This window comes from Moschus berezovskii, chromosome 19 (genome assembly GCF_049115385.1).
Source record: "Moschus berezovskii isolate FMDL1 chromosome 19, NW_MosBer_1.0, whole genome shotgun sequence".
Taxonomy (NCBI): domain Eukaryota; kingdom Metazoa; phylum Chordata; class Mammalia; order Artiodactyla; family Moschidae; genus Moschus; species Moschus berezovskii.
In genome coordinates, this window is record NC_142478.1 from 55,886,582 (window position 1) to 55,905,286 (window position 18,705).

The 18,705-nt window shown below is 41.0% G+C and overlaps 1 protein-coding gene across 3 annotated transcripts in view; it reads right to left on the reverse strand.

Moving 5' to 3' along the window:
• Nucleotides 1-317: 317 nt before the first annotated feature.
• The window catches only part of CCDC62 (coiled-coil domain containing 62), a 37,861-nt gene continuing 19,473 nt past the window's right edge, over nucleotides 318-18,705 (reverse strand). The window contains exons 7-13 of one of the 3 annotated variants that reach the window (XM_088828134.1): nucleotides 18,026-18,114; nucleotides 17,563-17,678; nucleotides 15,014-15,739; nucleotides 11,278-11,425; nucleotides 8,190-8,312; nucleotides 1,752-1,845; nucleotides 318-1,069 (exon numbers count right to left, since the gene is read on the reverse strand). In XM_088828134.1, the coding sequence (XP_088684260.1) occupies nucleotides 1,792-1,845; nucleotides 8,190-8,312; nucleotides 11,278-11,425; nucleotides 15,014-15,739; nucleotides 17,563-17,678; nucleotides 18,026-18,114 (1,256 nt within the window). In that variant the 3' untranslated portion in view covers nucleotides 318-1,069; nucleotides 1,752-1,791. Of the gene's footprint in view, nucleotides 1,070-1,751; nucleotides 1,846-6,528; nucleotides 8,313-11,277; nucleotides 11,426-15,013; nucleotides 15,740-17,562; nucleotides 17,679-18,025; nucleotides 18,115-18,705 lie in introns of those variants that run through there. The other 2 variants (XM_088828133.1, XM_088828132.1) reach the window with 2 other exon arrangements.

The following is an 18,705-nucleotide window of genomic DNA, read 5'->3' on the forward strand; positions in this document are numbered from 1 at the left end:
TAAAGAACATAGCCAAACTTCACCCAATTTCTCTTTTCAGCACCCTCATTAAAAAGGCTAAACGGGGCGGCTCCTCCACTCTCATGAAAATCACCTCTGAAGTAGCACTGAAACCTTCCAACAAAGGGGCATTGATACAGCACAACAGAACTCTGATATCGGCAGTGCCTACAACACTACATTCCCATTCCTCAGGAAATTAACTTGCCAGGTTTGGTTTCAAGAGAGCAACCTTCCTTATTTCGCTCCTGTGTCAGAAAAAGAAACCCCCCAAAACGATTTTTATTATTAAAAATATTTTTTATTGACTGAAGCTGATCATTATATTCTTTAAAAAATTAAATTACTTTACAGGTTAAAACAGAAGTTTCAGTCTTCAAGGATAAAAAAAAAATGCATATAAAACTTGATCTTCCAGCGAGCTTTGGTTTGTATAGGTTGATGGGACTACTACTGATCCAGACACGAGGGAGCTCTGTTCAGCTTTTGGGACAGAAGGATCTCGACTGTCAGTTACCCAAGAGATTGTTTGCACTTAAAAAGGTTTTATATCATATCACTTTATGACCATTTACACAGCCAAGTTCAGGGCTAAAACTACAAGGGAACACTATTTCTCATGTATTTGGAGCTGACGCTGATAAGCTACTGGCTATAATGTAAATGTATGCACAGGTTTAAAAAAATCAGATGGCTAAAACAGCATTTTTTATGCATGGATTCTCCATTTTATGTTCACACTTTTGAAGAGCTTCTGGAGTATTTAACCAGAGTCAGCATCTTTATAGAGAAGGCTTTTTCTCTGTAAGCATAAATTCCAAGTTGGCATATTACATATAACATACAATTAGGTCTCATTTCTTACACATGAAAAATATTTCTTCCACATGAAAATGGCTAACCTGAAGACAAACAAGATATAGATGTTTAAAAATGAACTTTCGGCTTCAGCTCCCCTTTGGTATTCGATGTTGCTTACAAAGGATTACCGTCCTCTTTTTGTTTTCAAGGCTAAGTATTAGGTATGGATGTCTGCTTCCTGCCTTCCACATGGATGAGAAATCAGCTTCTGTGGGAAGGAAACAGAGTTAATCAAATCAAAATCAATGAGCACTGGATGGTGTGCGATAAGCTCCCAGCTTCTAAAAAAAAAAAAAAAATGAACTATGCGGTCTTGATTCTCAACAACATAAGGTCATGCAAACTATTATAAATATGAAGACTTCTCAGGAAAGAGGGAGAGAGGGCTGCTTACACTTGGTGCGTTCACAATCGTAAAAAATGTTCTTATGCTTAAGTGGAAAACAACTGAGATGATTTTATATTTTAACTTATCAAACTGGCTTCTAAAGATACTTGGCATAGGAAATGAAGGTTCAATAGAAGGAAACACAAACCAAGAAAGTGCTTCCTGGGTCAATAAGCCTTTTTTAGAAGACTTGAAACCCCATGGAAAGACCTCTTTCCAGGCAGACATTCGGATGAAATGCTGACATGGGAGTTTGAAAGCTATATGCATTCACTTCTTTAGGCTTAAAATTCTAGGTACTGAGAACAATAAATTTTGATCTGTATTTCTCTTATAAATAACTGACATTTGACTCTGATTAAATTTAGAAGGAGTATATAAATAAGTCAGGCAAAAGAGAAAGGACTACAGGTCAAGCTCATTGCCGTGCTTCTACATTATCAATGTTCCCAAGTTACTTATTAAATATAAATATAAAGTGAGATAAGGAAAGGTGACTTACCCATGATCACAATGAACACTGAAGTTGACTTTTGTTTTCTTCAGTTACCGAGAAGGGTATTTTTTTCAGCTGACTCTTCTGAGACTTCCATAGTCTACAAAACAACTCCCAAATGAGAACCCAGGATGGAATAAGAAAATACTTAGGAGGACAATACACAAATACAGCAGAAATGCCTTTAAAAGACCTTAGGGAATTAATGAAATACAATGAAGCAACTTCATACAACCATCAGCCAGCCAGCCAACAAAGATGGACTGATTTCCCGCTCATGTGTGGGGCCCCTGTCTCTAAGCCTGCAGTTGGAATGTTCTATTTGCTTTACTGTATGCATGTTATGGCTAAACCCTGGGAGTCAGCTAACGCCCAAATATAACTGGCTCTCTGTCAGCCTTAATATAGACTCTGCGGTGAGCCAGTGAGGACAAGGGTCATCAAGAAGACTCCACACTCTGAGTGGCGCTTTAGGTCAGCACGGCGCCTACTGAGGGCGTAGCATGGCTAGGTTTTGGGGAGATATTAAAAAAGAAAGAGGAACGAAGAGGAGGAGGAGACTTGGAAAGACACGGGTAGACTCCAGTGGTGACCCTGGGCTTGCTCAGCCGCCTCATCTTCCCACGGGGCCAACCTTTGAGCCATGTTAGGATTCTTCTCAGTGCTTCCAGAGCGCTGGGCTCTTAATCACGCTGCTTTCCTCTCTCCTGGGATAGCCTTCCTATGTATTTTACAATATGACGTATTTTACTTCATTATTCTAGGGGGACTTCCCTGGTGGTCCAGTGGTTAAGACTCCACGCTTCCACGCCTCTCAGCACAGTCAAAAATAAAATAAATTTTTTAAAATGATACTAAAATAAAATTAAAAAGATGATTCTAAAAGGGATTCATAGGCTTGACCAGCCTGCCACAGAAAAGTTTAAGAACCTTGACAGGTAATCCCAACAGCTGCTAACTGCTGATGAAGAAACTGAGTCCTGTGTTCGGATCAAAACTTCAGTTTCAGGCTGAAACTGAAACCCACCCCACCCCACCACCCCCGACAGGAGGCCCGCTGCTGATGGTGTGGCAGCTGTGCTGTCTCACTCCTTCCTTTTCTTCCTCTATTTTTAAGCTAATGTCTTTTAAAGAGCATGGTTTGAATCTACATAGATTCCTGTTCGCACCTCGTATGTAGAATACCACATGAACCCTTCAGGATCCTGTGTCCTTCACTCACTAGCACATCCTAAAAAAGACCCTGACGCTGGGAAAGACTGAAGGCGGGAGGAGAAGGGGACGACAGAGGATGGGATGGCTGGATGGCATCACCGACTCAATGGACATGAGTTTGAGCAAGCTCTGGGAATTGGTGATAGACAGGGAAGTCTGGCGTGCCACAGCCCATGGGGTCGCAGAGTCGGACACGACTGAGCGACTGAACTGAACATCCTGGAAACATGTCCGCACCTAGGACCTTCCTATTTTGTCTCAGGATAATATTCTATCGGGTGGACAGGCCACAGCTATTCACACAGATCCTTCTTGCTGGACACTTAGATCAGTTCCTAACTTTGGCTGTTCTAAAGCAATGCTGCCATGGGACTTCCCTGGTGGTCCCCTGGCTAAGACTCCACGCTCCCAATGCAGGGGGCCCAGGTTCGATCCCTCATCGGGGAATCTAGATCCCACGTGATGCAACTAAGAGTTCGTGTGCCACAACTAAGACCTGGTGCAGCTAAATAAATGAATAAGTAAAAATAAAGATTTTAAAAATAATAATATAAAAATAAAGCAAGGTTGCCATGAAAAACCTGTCCATATACCATTTTACATACACAGCTGTAAGTGAACGAGAGAGTCCCAAAGTGATGCTGCCAGGGCAAGTTTTAGACAACATTGACTGGTTCCTTGCCAGAAGGATGGAAGCACTTTGTGCTTCCCCAGCAATGTGAGAGTGCCTATTTCAGAGACAGGCTTTCAAATAAGACCCTTGTCTTTACCGACAGATGGCAAAATCCTGGGGAAGCAGACAAGCTGCTCTGAACTTATCCTGCTTCCTTGCTGCAAAAATTAAGAATTTTTTACAAAATTATTTACTTTTTCTGTAACCAGCAATACTCCACTCAAAGGACCAGAGGGGCAGAATTTGCAAAGTGCATTGCAAGTAGATTTCTGTTAGTTAAATTTTGCTTTCCCAACATCTCTAGAATCAATAAATAATCCATTAGAAAATATATTACATCTGAAAGCAGTATTTTTGCCAACTAAATGATTATCTGATTCTAGCTGTGGGATGTTAAGCAAGAGATTTAATCACTTTCCCTCTTCTGTAAAAGGAATGGTTGTGGTGAGATCTCTCTTCTGGATCTTTCTAGCTCAAAAATTCTCTTAAACCAAGTTTTCACTAAACTTGAATAGCTGTAGCATTTTTTCCGTCCACACCTGTGGTCACCCTTCTGCATTCTTCCTGAACTCTCCTATCAGCTCCATTCACGGTATTTACCAAGCATACTTTGTAGCAGGTATGGCCTGTGCTACACCGGGGATGGGAGTTAGGATGAGTGATGGAGGCTCCTGAAGGTGCTAAAGCGGGAGCAGAGACCCATGGATGTCCCCAGCTGCCATGTGCTGCGACATGCACTCTGACGCACACACACCCCCAGCGGTGCTATGAGGACAAAAGTGAGGGAGCTCCTGATTACATCTTAGGAATTAACACGAAACCCCAAAGAGGAGGTTAACAGAAGAACCCGAGGCCATGAGGGTGAGTAGAAACTGTCAGAAGGATGATTCTGAAGTACAGTCGGTTCTGCTATGACACTTGTTTTGAAAACACGAATTTGTTCCAACTCATCTGATATATGCAAGAATGACTTGAGTTGTTTGTGTTTGTTAATGCGTAATTTTTGTCCACAAGAAACCCTCTGGGCTGGGTCATGTAGGAATATACCCACCCCACCTCCAGACCCCTCCAACATCCACCAGCTCTTGCCCCGGAGGCATCATGCCACATCCACACCTCCTGCTATGACTTTCCATCCAATCGCCCCCTTCTACCACCTTCCGGTGAATCCCAGACTGCAACCTCTCTGACACCCAATTCTACCCGCAAACTTCAGGGCTTTTTCAGGAGAAAGTGCCACATTTTTGGCAATATTTGTGTGTTTCTTCACTATTTAACATGCATAAAGCTGTCCTACCATTTAAATGACCTTGTAAATGTCCTTTTAAAGATGTGTCACTGATAAAAGTTTTGAGGCTATGCTCCAATCCCATTTTCCCCATAAACTGTATGGTTTTTATTCTGCAGTTTTGCATTGTGTGGTGATTTTTAGGACCCCATATGTTGCATTATGGCAGCTATAACTGTAGTTATCAAAATACTAAATAAGATTGTGATACAATAGTATATAGCCTTCCTTATTAGTGCATTAAATAATAAGATCTAGCAGCAGGTCTAATGGTCTATAATTCTGACACAGTACTTAGTGTAAATGATATTTCAAGATACCAGTAATAACTGCAATGTGGTAGGAATTATTTGTTATTTCTACCAATGACAAAATCATAAGTAGCAGGTACGATGATGGCTTGTTTCCTATATTCGTAATTGAAGGAAGAGATTAACAAAAATAACCTGATGTGTAATTTTTACTCCCCCATCAAAATTTATGGATTTCTGTATGAATTCTATTCAACAAACTCTGATGAAAAATCTCTGCCCAACAAATCCGCAAGGACAGAAAGTAGATGAGCATCAGCCTGAAGCGGGGCAGGGGGTGGGGGTGGGGAGTAAAATGGGGAGTAACTGCCAGTGGGTGCAAGGTTCTTCTGGAATGATGAAAATGTTCTAAAGCTGGATCATGGTGACAGTTGTGCAACTTTGTAAATATGCTAACCCACTGAACTGTACACTTCTACACGGGGGAAGGCTATGGATAGGTGAACTATACCTCAATAAATGCCCTTAAAAACTTTAAAAACTCTTACCAATACTTAAAAATGTTCTACCCCAATGTAAATAGACAACTTCACTGATGCTGCAAAGATTCTGTCAAGAAAAAACTCTTCCTAGGAAATACCGACAACTCATATCTAAAATGGGCAAAGGACTTAAAGACACTTCAGGTTAGTGAAAGGTTACTGAAAACTTGGTTTAAAAGAATTTTTGAGCTGGAAAGATCCAGAAGAGAGATCTCATCACAACATTCCTTTCACAGGAGAGGGAAAGTGATTAAATCTCTTGCTTAACGTCACACAGCTAGAATCAGATAATCATTTAGTTGGCAAAAATACTACCTTCAGATGTCATATATTTTCCAATGTATTATTCACTGATTCTAGTGGAGGTGATGGAATTCCAGTTGAGCTATTTCAAATTCTGAAAGATGATGCTACGAAAGTGTTGCACTCAATATGCCAGCAAATTTGGAAAACTCAGCAGTGGCCACAGGACTGGAAAAGGTCAGTTTTCATTCCAATCCCAAAGAAAGGCAATGCCAAAGAATGCTCAAACTACTGCACAGGTGCACTCACTCACACGCTAGTAAAGCAATGCTTAAAATTCTCCAAACCAGGCTTCAGCAATATGTGAACTGTGAACTTCCAAATGTTCAAGCAGGTTTTAGAAAAGGCAGAGGAATCAGAGATCACATTGCCAACATCCCCTGGATCATGGAAAAAGCAAGAGAGTTCCAGAAAAACATCTATTTCTGCTTTATTGACTATGCCAAAGCCTTTGACTGTGTGGATCACAATAAACTGTGGAAAATTCTGAAAGAGATGGGAATACCAGACCACCTGACCTGCCTCCTGAGAAATCTGTATGCAGGTCAGGAAGCAACAGTTAGAACTGGACATGGAACAACAGGCTGGTTCCAAATAGGAAAAGGAGTATGTCAAGGCTGTATACTGTCACCCTGCTTATTTACATCATGAGGAATGCTGGGCTGGAGGAAGCACAAGCTGGAATCAAAATTGCCGGGAGAAATATCAATAACTTCAGATATGCAGATGACACCACCCTTATGGCAGAAAGTGAAGAAGAACTAAAGAGTCTCTTGACGAAAGTGAAAGAGGAGAGTGAAAAAGTTGGCTTAAAGCTCAACATTCAGAAAACTAAGATCATAGCATCTGGTCCCATCACTTCATGGCAAACAGATGGGGAAACAGTGGTTGACTTTATTTTTCTGGGCTCCAAAATCACTGCAGATGGTGATTGCAGCCATGAAATTAAAAGACACTTACTCCTTGGAAGGAAAGTTATGACCAACCTAGATAATATATTAAAAAGCAGAGACATTACTTTGTCAACAAAGGTCCATCTAGTTAAGGCAATGGTTTTTCCAGTGGTCATGTACGGATGTGAGAGTTGGACTATAAAGAAAGCTGAGCGCAGAAGAATTGATGTTTTTGAACTGTGGTGCTGGAGAAGACTCTTGAGAGTCCCTTGGACTGCAAGGAGATCCAACCCGTCCAACCTAAAGGAGATCGGTCCTGGGTGTTCATTGGAAGGACGGATGTTGAAGTTGAAACTCCAATACTTTGGCCACCTCATGCGAAGAACTGACTCACTGGAAAAGACTCTGATGCTGGGAGGGATTGGGGGCAGGAGGAGAAGGGGATGACAGAGAATGAGATGGCTGGATGGCATCACCGACTCGATGGACATGAGTTTGAGTGAACTCTGGGAGTTGGTGATGGACAGGGAGGCCTAGCGTGCTGCGGTTCATGGGGTAGCAAAGAGTCGGACACAACTGAGCAACTGAACTGAACTGAATAAAAGTCCTTATCTGTTAGAGCTACAGAATGAAGTACATATGAGTGAAAGACATGATGTCTGTTGTTGTTTTTGCTAAGTCATGTTCAACTCTGTGTGACCCCACAGAAGTTAGCTACCTGCCAGGATCCTCTGTCCATGGGATTTTCCAGGCAAGAATACTACAGTGGCTTGCCATTTCCTACTCCAGGGGATCTTCCTGACCCAGGGATCGAATGCAAGATGCAAGACGTCTCTTGCATCTCATGCATTGGCAGGTGGATTCTTTACCACTGAGCCACCAGGGAAACCTGACATTATGTCTAGGGTTTGCTTTAAAATGTTTCAGGAGAAAACAGGGATGGATGGGGTAAGATGAAACAAAGGCAGCAGAAAGCTGATGGTTACTGAAACTCTGGGATTAGAAGTATTCTTTCTACTTTTGTACTTGAAATTTTCTATAATAAAATTTCTTTTAAAAATCCCCCAGAATGTACGTGCATGTACCCAGGTAATTGGAAAGAGGAAGTCTGGGTGTGGTGATATCTGTGGCAACATTCTGTTCCTCCTTTTACCCAGGCTGCTAACCCCTTCCCCCAGACATGAAGACACTGCCATTCTAACAGAAAGTGACGTTCACACACAATGACGGAAAATGTTCGGATACTACAGGTGGGGTCAAAAGAAAAGGAAGCACGTACACTTTTGCTGGTGCTGAGATTCTCAGAGCTGATGGGAAGCAGGGTGCTCAGCTCCAGGTCCGTGACCATCTGACGGGATTCTGCCAGCAAACGCTGAAGCTTACTTGTGGGAGAAAAATCATCCTGGGAACACAACACAATTCAAGCGCTGATGAAATCAAGAAACACTTTCCATCATTTATGTCTACAAGAACAATCTAACATACACAAACGTCAACTACTCATGACTAGTTCTTTGACTTTAGGTGTTTGTTACATGCCAAAGCAGAACACTAAATACTAAAAGAACCAAATTTCAGTTTTCTTAAAACCTATTTCACTAGGTAATTTGACTTCAACAGAACTTACTACAACTAATTAAGTAACACCCATGTGATAAAAGAATCATAGGCGTTGTTTACCTCTCTTAAATCAACTTGTCAAGGCTGTAACTATAAAGTCAAAACACTTATAGAATGCAACTTTAACACTAAAGGCTTGCTAGCTTTTAAATTGTTTAATTTTTTATTTTTTGGTCACACCCTAGAGCATGTGGGATCTTAGTTCCCTGACCAGGGATCAAACCTAGGTCCTTTGCATTGGGCGCACAGAGTCTTAACCACTGGATCACCAGGGAAGTCCTCTGTTAGCTTTTAAAAATATGTGGAAATATACCTTAGTTTGTTCATTCCTGCTTAATTTTATACTTTGTATAAAAAGTTTTTCACAGTATATAACCTGTGTACAATCTGTGAGTTTTCCACAGTGAACAATTAACTATATAATTCAGTGAACATCTGGTGAGTTCTGGCATGTATACACACCCATGAAACCATTCCCATGATGAATACAGGTCACATTTATCATGCCTGTGTCCCTGAGGAATTCCTGCCTCTCAGAGTCCCTCCTTCCCATTCCCAGACAACTACTGATCTGCTTTCTCTCACAGGAGATTAGTTTGCATTTTCTAGAATTTTATATAAATGCATTACATACTTTTCTCTGTCTGGCTTCTCATCTCAGCATAATTATCTTGGGGTACACCCATGCTGTACGTGTATAAACAGTTCATTCCTTTCTATTGCTGAGAGGTACTCCATTGTATGGATAAACCACTATCTATTCACCTTCTGTAGCATACTCAAGTTGTTCCCAGTTTTTTTTAACTAGTGAAAATAAAGCTGCTTGAATATTTATGTGGACATATGTTTCCATTTCTCCAGGAGGAGAATAGCTGGATCATATGGTAGGTGTATATTTAACTTTTTTTTTTTAAGCAGTTTTTTAATAGAAAGTACCCAAGTGTTTTCCCAAGTGGCTCTGCCATTTACATTCCCGCCATCAGTGAATGAACAGTCTAGATGCTCCCGATTCTAGTCAACACTTAGTACCATCAATTCATAACAAAGAGAACCAACACTCATCAAAACACCCATTAGCGTCCAAGCTCTACAACATCCCCTTGAAACCAAGGAACTGTGATGCTGTGTGTGTGTGTTAGTCGCTCAGTCGTGTCTGACTCCTTGCACCCCCATGGACTGCAGCCCGCTAGGCTCGTCTGTTCATAAGATTTTCCAGGCAAGGAAACTGGAGTGGGTTGCCACTTCCTTCAGCAGGGGATCTTCCCAATTCAGGGATCAAACCTAGGTCTCCTGCATTGGAGGCAAATGCTTTATTGTCTGGGCTACGAAGGAAGCCCCAACTGTGATGCTTTAATTATATATTTGTAGGTGAAGAAATTGAGGCTCAAAGAAGTTAAATAACTGTACTAAGGTCACTGAGCAAAGACAAAGCAAAATGGGGATTTGAACTCAGATCAGATGCTTTCAAAGCCAGATATCTTCACAAAATAACCCCCAAACTGACTAAGTTTACTTGAACTAATTTTCTTTGTGATAGAGTTGCGATCAGGAGCCTGTTCATGATAAAGACACTGGCTCATCCACAATAAGGACAGTGTAGAAACAACCTCAGGGCTTCCCCGGTGGCTCAGTCATAAAGAATTTGCCTGCCAATGCAGGAGACACAGGAAAAGTGGATTCCATCCCTGGGTGGGGAAGATCCCCTCAAGTAGGAAATGGCACCCCACTCCAGTATTCTTGCCTGGAGAATTCCACGGACAGAGGACCTTGGTGAGCTACAGTCCATGGGGTCGAAAAGAGTCGGACACGACTGAGCAACTAAACACACACCCACACAGAAATAACCTCACTGCCTGCATGTAGGGGTGTGAACAGACAGACTACGGTTTATTCAATCACTGGACAGCACATTGAGCAACCATCAAAATGAAGAGGCTAGGTCCACAATGTCAACACTGATGAGGGTCACAGAATACTGACAGAGCTGGAAAATCACATTGCAAAAGACATTTATGTACATTTTAAACAAAGTAACAGTATGTGATGTTTAAGTGTACACTTTTCTGAAAAACATAAAAGCATAAAAACAAATGTGGACACAACTTCATGGTAGTGGTTAACTGGTTGGGGGTGGACGGCAGAACGACACATGGACTTTACTCTTTATCTGTAACATTCTATTTCTTTAACACTTGAAAAATAAAGCAAATACAGCAAAATGTAAACATGTTAAATCTGAAAGTAGGTACACAGTTGCTCCTTGTACTCATTTTCCACATGTTTAAACTATTTACTAAAAATAGATACAGCAATCACTTGGAGGGCCTGAGGGACATTCTGCCTGAAGCTAAGCTACAGTATGTTTAAAGAAAACAGAAGGGAAGTAACTATGACTTCAGTTCAATGATGCAGGTAAAGTCCTATAGTTAAACCTGAAGAACAGCCAAAATTAAGCACGCTAACAATACTGCTACAGGAGAATTAAAAGTGTACTGGGGAGAAATCTTGCTTGAATAAGCTGGGGATTTCTTTCAAGATTTTTTTTAAAAATATGGACCATTTTTAAAGTCTTTATTGAATTTGTTACAGTATTCTTCTGTTTTTTGCTTTTTGGCCATGAGGCATGTGGGGTCTTAGCTCCCCGACCAGGGATCAAACCCACACCCCCCTGCATCGGAAAGCTAAGTCCCAACCACTGGACTGCCAGGCAAGTCCCTAAACTGAGTATTTCTAAGCAAAATACAAACCTTTTCACTGGGCAGGGCTGCGTCTTTGTTGACTAACAAAATCTTAGATGAGTTCTTTTTATCTGAAGGGGATTCTATTAACTCATCCTCTCTTAAGGCAGATTTTGAAGAACCCAAACTGTGGGACTGCTGGATGGCGATCAGCTCACTGTGAATAATAAAACCAAACAAAAACAGGCATCTTGAAACAATAGCAAACGTATGACACCAGTACTCTTATACTGAAAAGCATCACAACAGGACAAAAAAAAGAGATTGTTCTTTTTTGATGAGGAAGCTCAAGTTTGAATAGAAAGTTATAGATTCGAATAGAATATTTATATAGGATATTATAAATTAATGCACACCCTCACAGCAAGAAAACAAAGTTCTTTGTTAAAGGCTAACTACAGAAGAGAGAACTGCCCTCCTCTCTGCACCTTGGGAGAAAAACAGCAAAGAAAAGAAGGTTTGAGGGATAGGATTATCGAAGAGAGACAGGAGAAAAAACGAATACAGTAGAGGGTTAAACATGTAGATTTTAGGTTTTTGGCGTGAGACTGATTTTCGTTAATGGTTTTTTAAAAGTTCTTTTGTGAAAGTTGAATGGCACTGTTATGGGTCCTTAATCCTTCTACAGGATTTCAGTAATTAGAGAACAGACACATGTAGCTAAGTTTCTGGGCAGGTTATTAAAGTCTGGGCTCAAAGCAGAGCCTGGAAACAGGCTCTGGAAACCTAATTCTCCCACAGACCTTCTGGATCAGTCAGGGCAGGCTGCTATGGCTTCTCTGTCCATGGATACATCCCTAGCTGTCGAAATGGAATGGAGGTATAAATGTGAAGAACATTTTGGTCAGATGATGAAGTGAGCACACAGGTTCTTATAATATAAGGAAGAATGGGAAAACATGATTATCTTTTCTATTTAATCATGCATTTGTCATGCGATGCCTTGGCATGTGCCTCTGCTGGCAGAACAAGAAGTCACTTGAATTATTTCAAGCCAGGGAGGTCAAAAGGGCCTGGAAAGAAAACTCTGAAGTTGCTTTGGAATTTCTTTCATGTCTTAAATTTAATGTATGTCCACTGTGCTCTTAAAACTGTCTAACACAAAATTTCTCCCTTAATATATGCATGTTTTTGTTCAGTAGTGAAAAACAGGCAGTTGTGCCCTACTGGGATTTGCGATTACTTAGGGCAATCTTTGGAGAAGGCAATGGCAACCCACTCCAGTACTCTCGCCTGGAAAATCCCATGGATGGAGGAGCCTGGTGGGCTGCAGTCCATGGGGTCGCTAAGAGTTGGACACGACTGAGCGACTTCACTTTCATTTTTCCTTTCATGCATGGAGAGGGAAATGGCAACCCACTCCAGTGTTCTTGCCTGGAGAATCCCAGGGACGGGGGAGCCTGGTGGGCTGCCGTCTATGGGGTCGCACAGAGTCGGACACAACTGAAGCGACTTAGCAGCAGCAGCAAGGCAATCTTTTATTAAAACCAAATATGAACAGGTAGCATTTAGTGTAAAAACCAATTTTTTAAAAAACTTTTGCAACTGACAGAATCAGTATATGATTTTTAAATGACTTAGGCTTCTAAACAGGCCAAATGATAACCCAAACAATAAAAATCCTAAAAAGGAATTTTTAACTATAAAGTTCTATGAAAGTCAATGAGATGATTCAGATAAGGTTCTCAATATAGAAACTTTATCCTTTCTATAATTTAAGGTCAAAGAACAAGGTTTTCTTTAATAATAGCAGAAGTTAGGATAGTGCCCCACAACTAACCACAGAATTCAGCAAATGACAGGGGGATGAGCCTGAAAAATGCAGCATTTGCTAAAAACTTCAACATTCAGAAAACAAAGAGCATGGCATCTGGTCCCATCACTTCATGGCAAATAGATGGCAAAACAGTGAAAACAGTGTCAGACTTTATTTTTGGGGGCTCCAAAATCACTGCGGATGCTGACTGCAGCCATGAAATTAAAAGACGCTTACTCCTTGGAAGGAAAGTTATGACCAACCTCCGTTCCGTTCCGTCGCTCAGTCATGTCTGACTCTTTGCGACCCCATGGACTGTAGCCTACCAGGCTTCTCCGTCCATGGGATTCTCCAGGCAAGAATACTGGAGTGGGTTACCATTTCCTTCTCCAGGGGATCTTCCCGACCCAGGGATCGAACCCGGGTCTCCCGCATTGGAGGCAGACGCTTTAACCTCTGAGCCACCAGGGCCAACCTAGATAGCATATTAAAAAGCAGAGACATTACTTTGCCAACCAAGGTCCATCTAGTCAAGGCTATGGTTTTTCCAGTGGTCATGTATGGATGTGAGAGTTGGACTGTGAAGAAAGCTGATCGCCAAAGAACTGATGCTTTTGAACTGTGGTGTTGGAGAAGACTCTTGAGAGTCCCCTGGACTGCAAGGAGATCCAACAAGTCCATTCTAAAGGAGATCGGTCCTGGGTGTTCATTGGAAGGACAGATGCTAAAGCTGAAGGTCCAATACTTTGGCCACCTCATGCGAAGAGCTGACTCACTGGAAAAGACTCTGATGCTGGGAGGGATTGGGGGCAGGAGGAGAAGGGGACGACAGAGAATGAGATGGCTGGATGGCATCACCGACTCGATGGAGATGGGTTTGAGTGAACTCTGGGAGTTGGGGATGGACAGGGAGGCCTGGCGTGCTGCGGTTCATGGGGTCGCAAAGAGTCGGACACAACTGAGCGACTGAACTGAACTGAACTGAGGCTATATATGAAAATTACTGAGAAGGTAAATCCTAAGGGTTCTCATCACAAGGAAACAACAATATTTTTTCTTTTGTATCTATATGAGATGATGGACATTCACTAAACTTACCGTGGTCATCATTTCCTGATGTAATTAAATCATTATGGCAAACACCTTAAATCTGGGCAGTGTTCTACATCAGTTATATCTCAATAAAACTGAAAGAAAAAGGCCAATGACTGTTACCAGCTTGTTAAATACAAATATTCTTTCTCCTGCATGATTTTGAAAAGTAAGAAAGTTTGGGAGAAGTAAACTTTACACTAAGGCCAAAGCAGTTGGATGTATCAATAAGCCACTGCAGGCCAGGAGAATGTCTTATCTGGGGTCTAGGGAATGTAATCTGGACATGAAAGAAACAGCTTATCGATTCAAAAGGATCCAGGCTGAGGAATGCCCCAGAGCAGCATTCTACTCTGTGAAGTGACCTCCCCGTTTGTTTTAAAATAAAACATGTTTGCTCAGCTCATGACAACTGGCTGTGTTGTTAAGCAAAACCTTTGCCTCAGATGCTGTCCTAGGCACAGACTTCTCACTGGAATCAGTCTCTGTGCAATCAAAAACTCCACAGCCTACATTGTGATGAAAAGAGGAAGAGGTGTGTCAAACGCAATGTCTGTTGCAAACACTGCTTTCATTTCACAGTTGGCATGAAGTGGCTGCTGCAGGCCTTTTCTATTTCTAAACTCAGTAAGTAGGCTCCTTGGGCTTCCCTGGCAGCTCAGCAGTAAAGAATCCACCTGAAAATGCAGAGATGTGGGTTCAATCCCTGGGTCGGGAAGATCCCCTAGAGGAGGAAATGGCAACCCACTCTAGTATTCTTGCCGGAAGAATCCCATGGACAGAGATGCCTGGTGGGCTATAGTCCATGGGGCGCAAAAGAGTTGGATACAACTTAGCAACTAAACCACAATACCAAGTAGGCTCCCTGGGTGTTTACAAATGTGAAACAAGACTGACCTTGTCGAAGAGTTGTACTTGGTCCCGCCGGCACTTTCTGAACAAGTACACACAGATTTGTGGCGCACGACCCTCTGCACTTTGGAAGGCTTGAAGATGTTCATCCACTCCACGTCAGACATGTGGCCTGGCGCTTCGATTACGAAGTTGCTTGGGTGGCAGCACTTGGACTCCCAAATGTCGCTTTCCTCCACACAGGCTTCATTTCTGTGGCAACAGGAGACTCCAGGCCTTTCCAGGTGGTCCTGATATTCGACATCAGGCTTTTCTGGCTGTTTTGAATCAGAACAGCTGGCCAGGCCCAGGTAAACGTTGACGTCATGCCACTTATCATCAGATACAGACGTTGATGTTTCTGAGGGTTGCTTCTCTTCGTTCTGAATCCCAATTCCATTCCCTTTGTGTGATTTTGCATGGATCTTGCAAAATGAACTTTTGTTTTCGGGTTCAATCTGGATTTTTCCTCCCAGAGACCAAGACTTTTGTTTCTCCACTAAGTCTTTTGCAAATAGAGATGAGATAGCAATTACACTTTTTCCCCCAAATGAAGTATTAACCTGTAGTTTCTTCTCTTTGCATACATCACAAGAGCTCTTGTCTGACCTAGTTTGCTGAACCAACGTGGTCTCAAATTTTTGGTCCTTAACCAGTGACTTCTGATTTTTCTCCCTCTTAAAATCGACTTTTAGGTGGTTATTTTCAAGGTCTGATAAACACATGTCTCTGCTATGGTGGCATTACAAAAAACGGGAAGTTATAAGATACACTTGATACTGTCATTCTAAATATTTCACTCAAACCTCACCAGTTGAGCTAAACCCTAATAAGACCCATCTGTCTCAGTTGAAAATAGAAGGTAGAATTTTTACATTCTTCGGAGCCCAATTTTAGCCCAGCCTCCTCCAGGAAGTCTTTCTGATCATCAAACCCATATGCCCACTCCCCCATGTCCCATCCTTAAGGTCTACTGTACATACTGTCCATACTTCAAATCACTATCTTACTGCATATATGATCTAATTCATCAGAGAGAGACTCTCCTATTACAACTGTATGGCTTGCTGTTTCATACATATGAATGTCTTGTCTAAAGATGCTTAAGGGTGTTTTTCACATATGAAGGCATTTTTAATCCCCCTAGCACCTAGGATGGTCATCAATACACACTCAGTGTTCCGTAAATACTTGTTGATTGATCTTTTATTTCTTTTCCTAATTTTATTAGTTTCACAGTAAACAGAACTAAAGCCAAGACTGAAAGGCAATGGGGAGTCAAGGAACAGAGATAAACTTGACAGTGCCAAATATGTTTACCATACTGTATTCATAACTATCCCATTTATCTGCTGCATACTTATGTAGCTATGTATTGAAAACCAGTCTAAATTAAAAATGACACATGTGCATCAAACAAAAATCATTGTGATAAACCTTTTAATACATTGCCTGTTAAAATTCTCATGTCACATGTGTTCAGGTGTTCTAATCTATATGATTCTGATTCTCCTTCTAGAATGGGAAAGGCCACTTTATGTTCTTAAAGAATAACCTCAATTGTCTAGGCCAGGTGCCTCCCAGAGGAAATGAAGTACAAAAAGGAACGAGAGACAACTGGTTAGGGGCTTCTGCCTGCTGGAGATCGCCGGCTTGGTCTGGTGTTTATTATAGCAGCTACAGATGCTGGGATACAGAGCGATGGTGTTAGAACCCCCAGTAAAAGACCTCCAAGAAAAGCACAGTAAAAGCAGCAAAGTGTGGGGTGAGTCCCCAGTCTTACTGTCTGCAGCAAAACCCTGAAACTCCTGACCACTCCCAACCCTCCTACAGAAAGGAGCTGCGTCACTGGGTCCAGCTTCTGCCCTTAGGTGGAGAGATGGGAATTCCCTGAATGCCTCCTCCTTTCCACGACTCCCTTACTATTTCGGCTGGATAAGTGGACTAAACTCAACTGTGGGACAGTTGTATGCTTGTTAAATTAAACCATTCTTCATATGTTTATATTTTACTTTTACAGAAACCAATTTAATCCACATACTGCCTGCTATAGGTAAGAGCAGATGTCTTCTTCTATTAATAAGGAAAAAAGAAAAATCAAGCTGAGAGCAGAGGTCACCCTCAGCTGAACTTCCACTGCAGTTATTTCTACCATTCTTTGATGTTCTTTCTTTTATATAAGTATAATACCCAGTATATCTTTATTTTCCCTATTCCTAGCCCAGTGCCTAAAACACTGAGAGTTCTGAATAAATGATTCATCTCTGTAATTTCTACTTTACCTCAAAGCCTTCTATACAACACACACACACAAATAATGTATTTAATGAACTTTATCAAATAGTTTAATTAGGATCATGCCTAAAATTCTAAATCTAATCTCACTACAACCCAGAATTAAAATGATAATTATTAGCTCACATATATTTATTCCCATTTACTCCCACCTATCTAGGGAACAGTAGTAAGTACTAACCCATAGTAGGTACTTAACAAATATTGATGAATGACGGGATAAATACAATATCATATTAATGGCATCTTACTAAGGTTACCTGGATTCCATGCCCTTTGATTCCTCCATCTTTGAGTCATACATCTGTATTAATTCCTGAGAATTTTCCACATTGAAATTAAGAAACTGCAGATCACGCTGTTGTTTTACGTAAATCTGCCATAGATATATTGATAAATCAATACAAAGTGTAACAACAAAGCTAAAGCAAGCCAACAACTGGGCATTTCAGATGCTAAAACGTATCAGACAACGGCTAAAGACATATGCTGAATATGTTTGCTTTCATTTTTCCTATGTTAGCACCAAGATTTGTTAGTATAACTAGTCTCCTTTACTATAAGCATGACTCTATCTGCGAGGTTAATACGATTGATACACCTTTAAAGTAGTCAGGATTACAGGAGCACCATAAACAAAATCACCAGGCATACACTTTTCCTAATTTGATGTCTGTTTATAAACGTTTCCCACTTAATAGTGAAGAGTGAGCGGGGACGTACCTGTCTCAGATTATGCAGCTCTGCGTTCATGCGTTCTTGCTTTGACTTTGCGATATCAAGTAACTCATCTTTCCTTTTTTCTCTCTCTGCTATTTAAGAACAAATATTATTAAAACATTTTTCTGCAGCCACATCAATACACACCTCTTTATTTCTAACAAGTGAATGTGCATATGGCTAACATTTTTTTCCCCACTCGTTTCTGAATTTTAAAATTGCAAAATGAATGCCCAGGAAGAAGTTTAATCTGTGATTCTAACTAGATCCTTCACCAAATTTGAAAACGTTCACAATATAATTAATGCTAAGTCAAAAAAGAATTCCAAACTGTACAAACTCCATGATCAAATGACATGTGTGTGTCTATATGTACATATGCATTGAAAAAGGCTGAGGGCAAGCACACTGAAATATCAAAAGAAGTTATTTTTAGATGTAAGGATTAAAGAAAATTGTTTTCCTTTTTTAGGGGGAGGGGATGAGTTCTAAATCTCTAAAATTTAATACTTTATTCTTTATTTATTCACATTACACAGGTAACTTATAAATGCATTTTCCTTATAAAAATCCAAACAACATATTACTTTTATCAAGAGGAAAAAAAACTAACATTACAAGGGGAAAAAAAAATCACTGTTTTCATCAATATGTAAGTCAATCTGATACAACCTCACAATCAG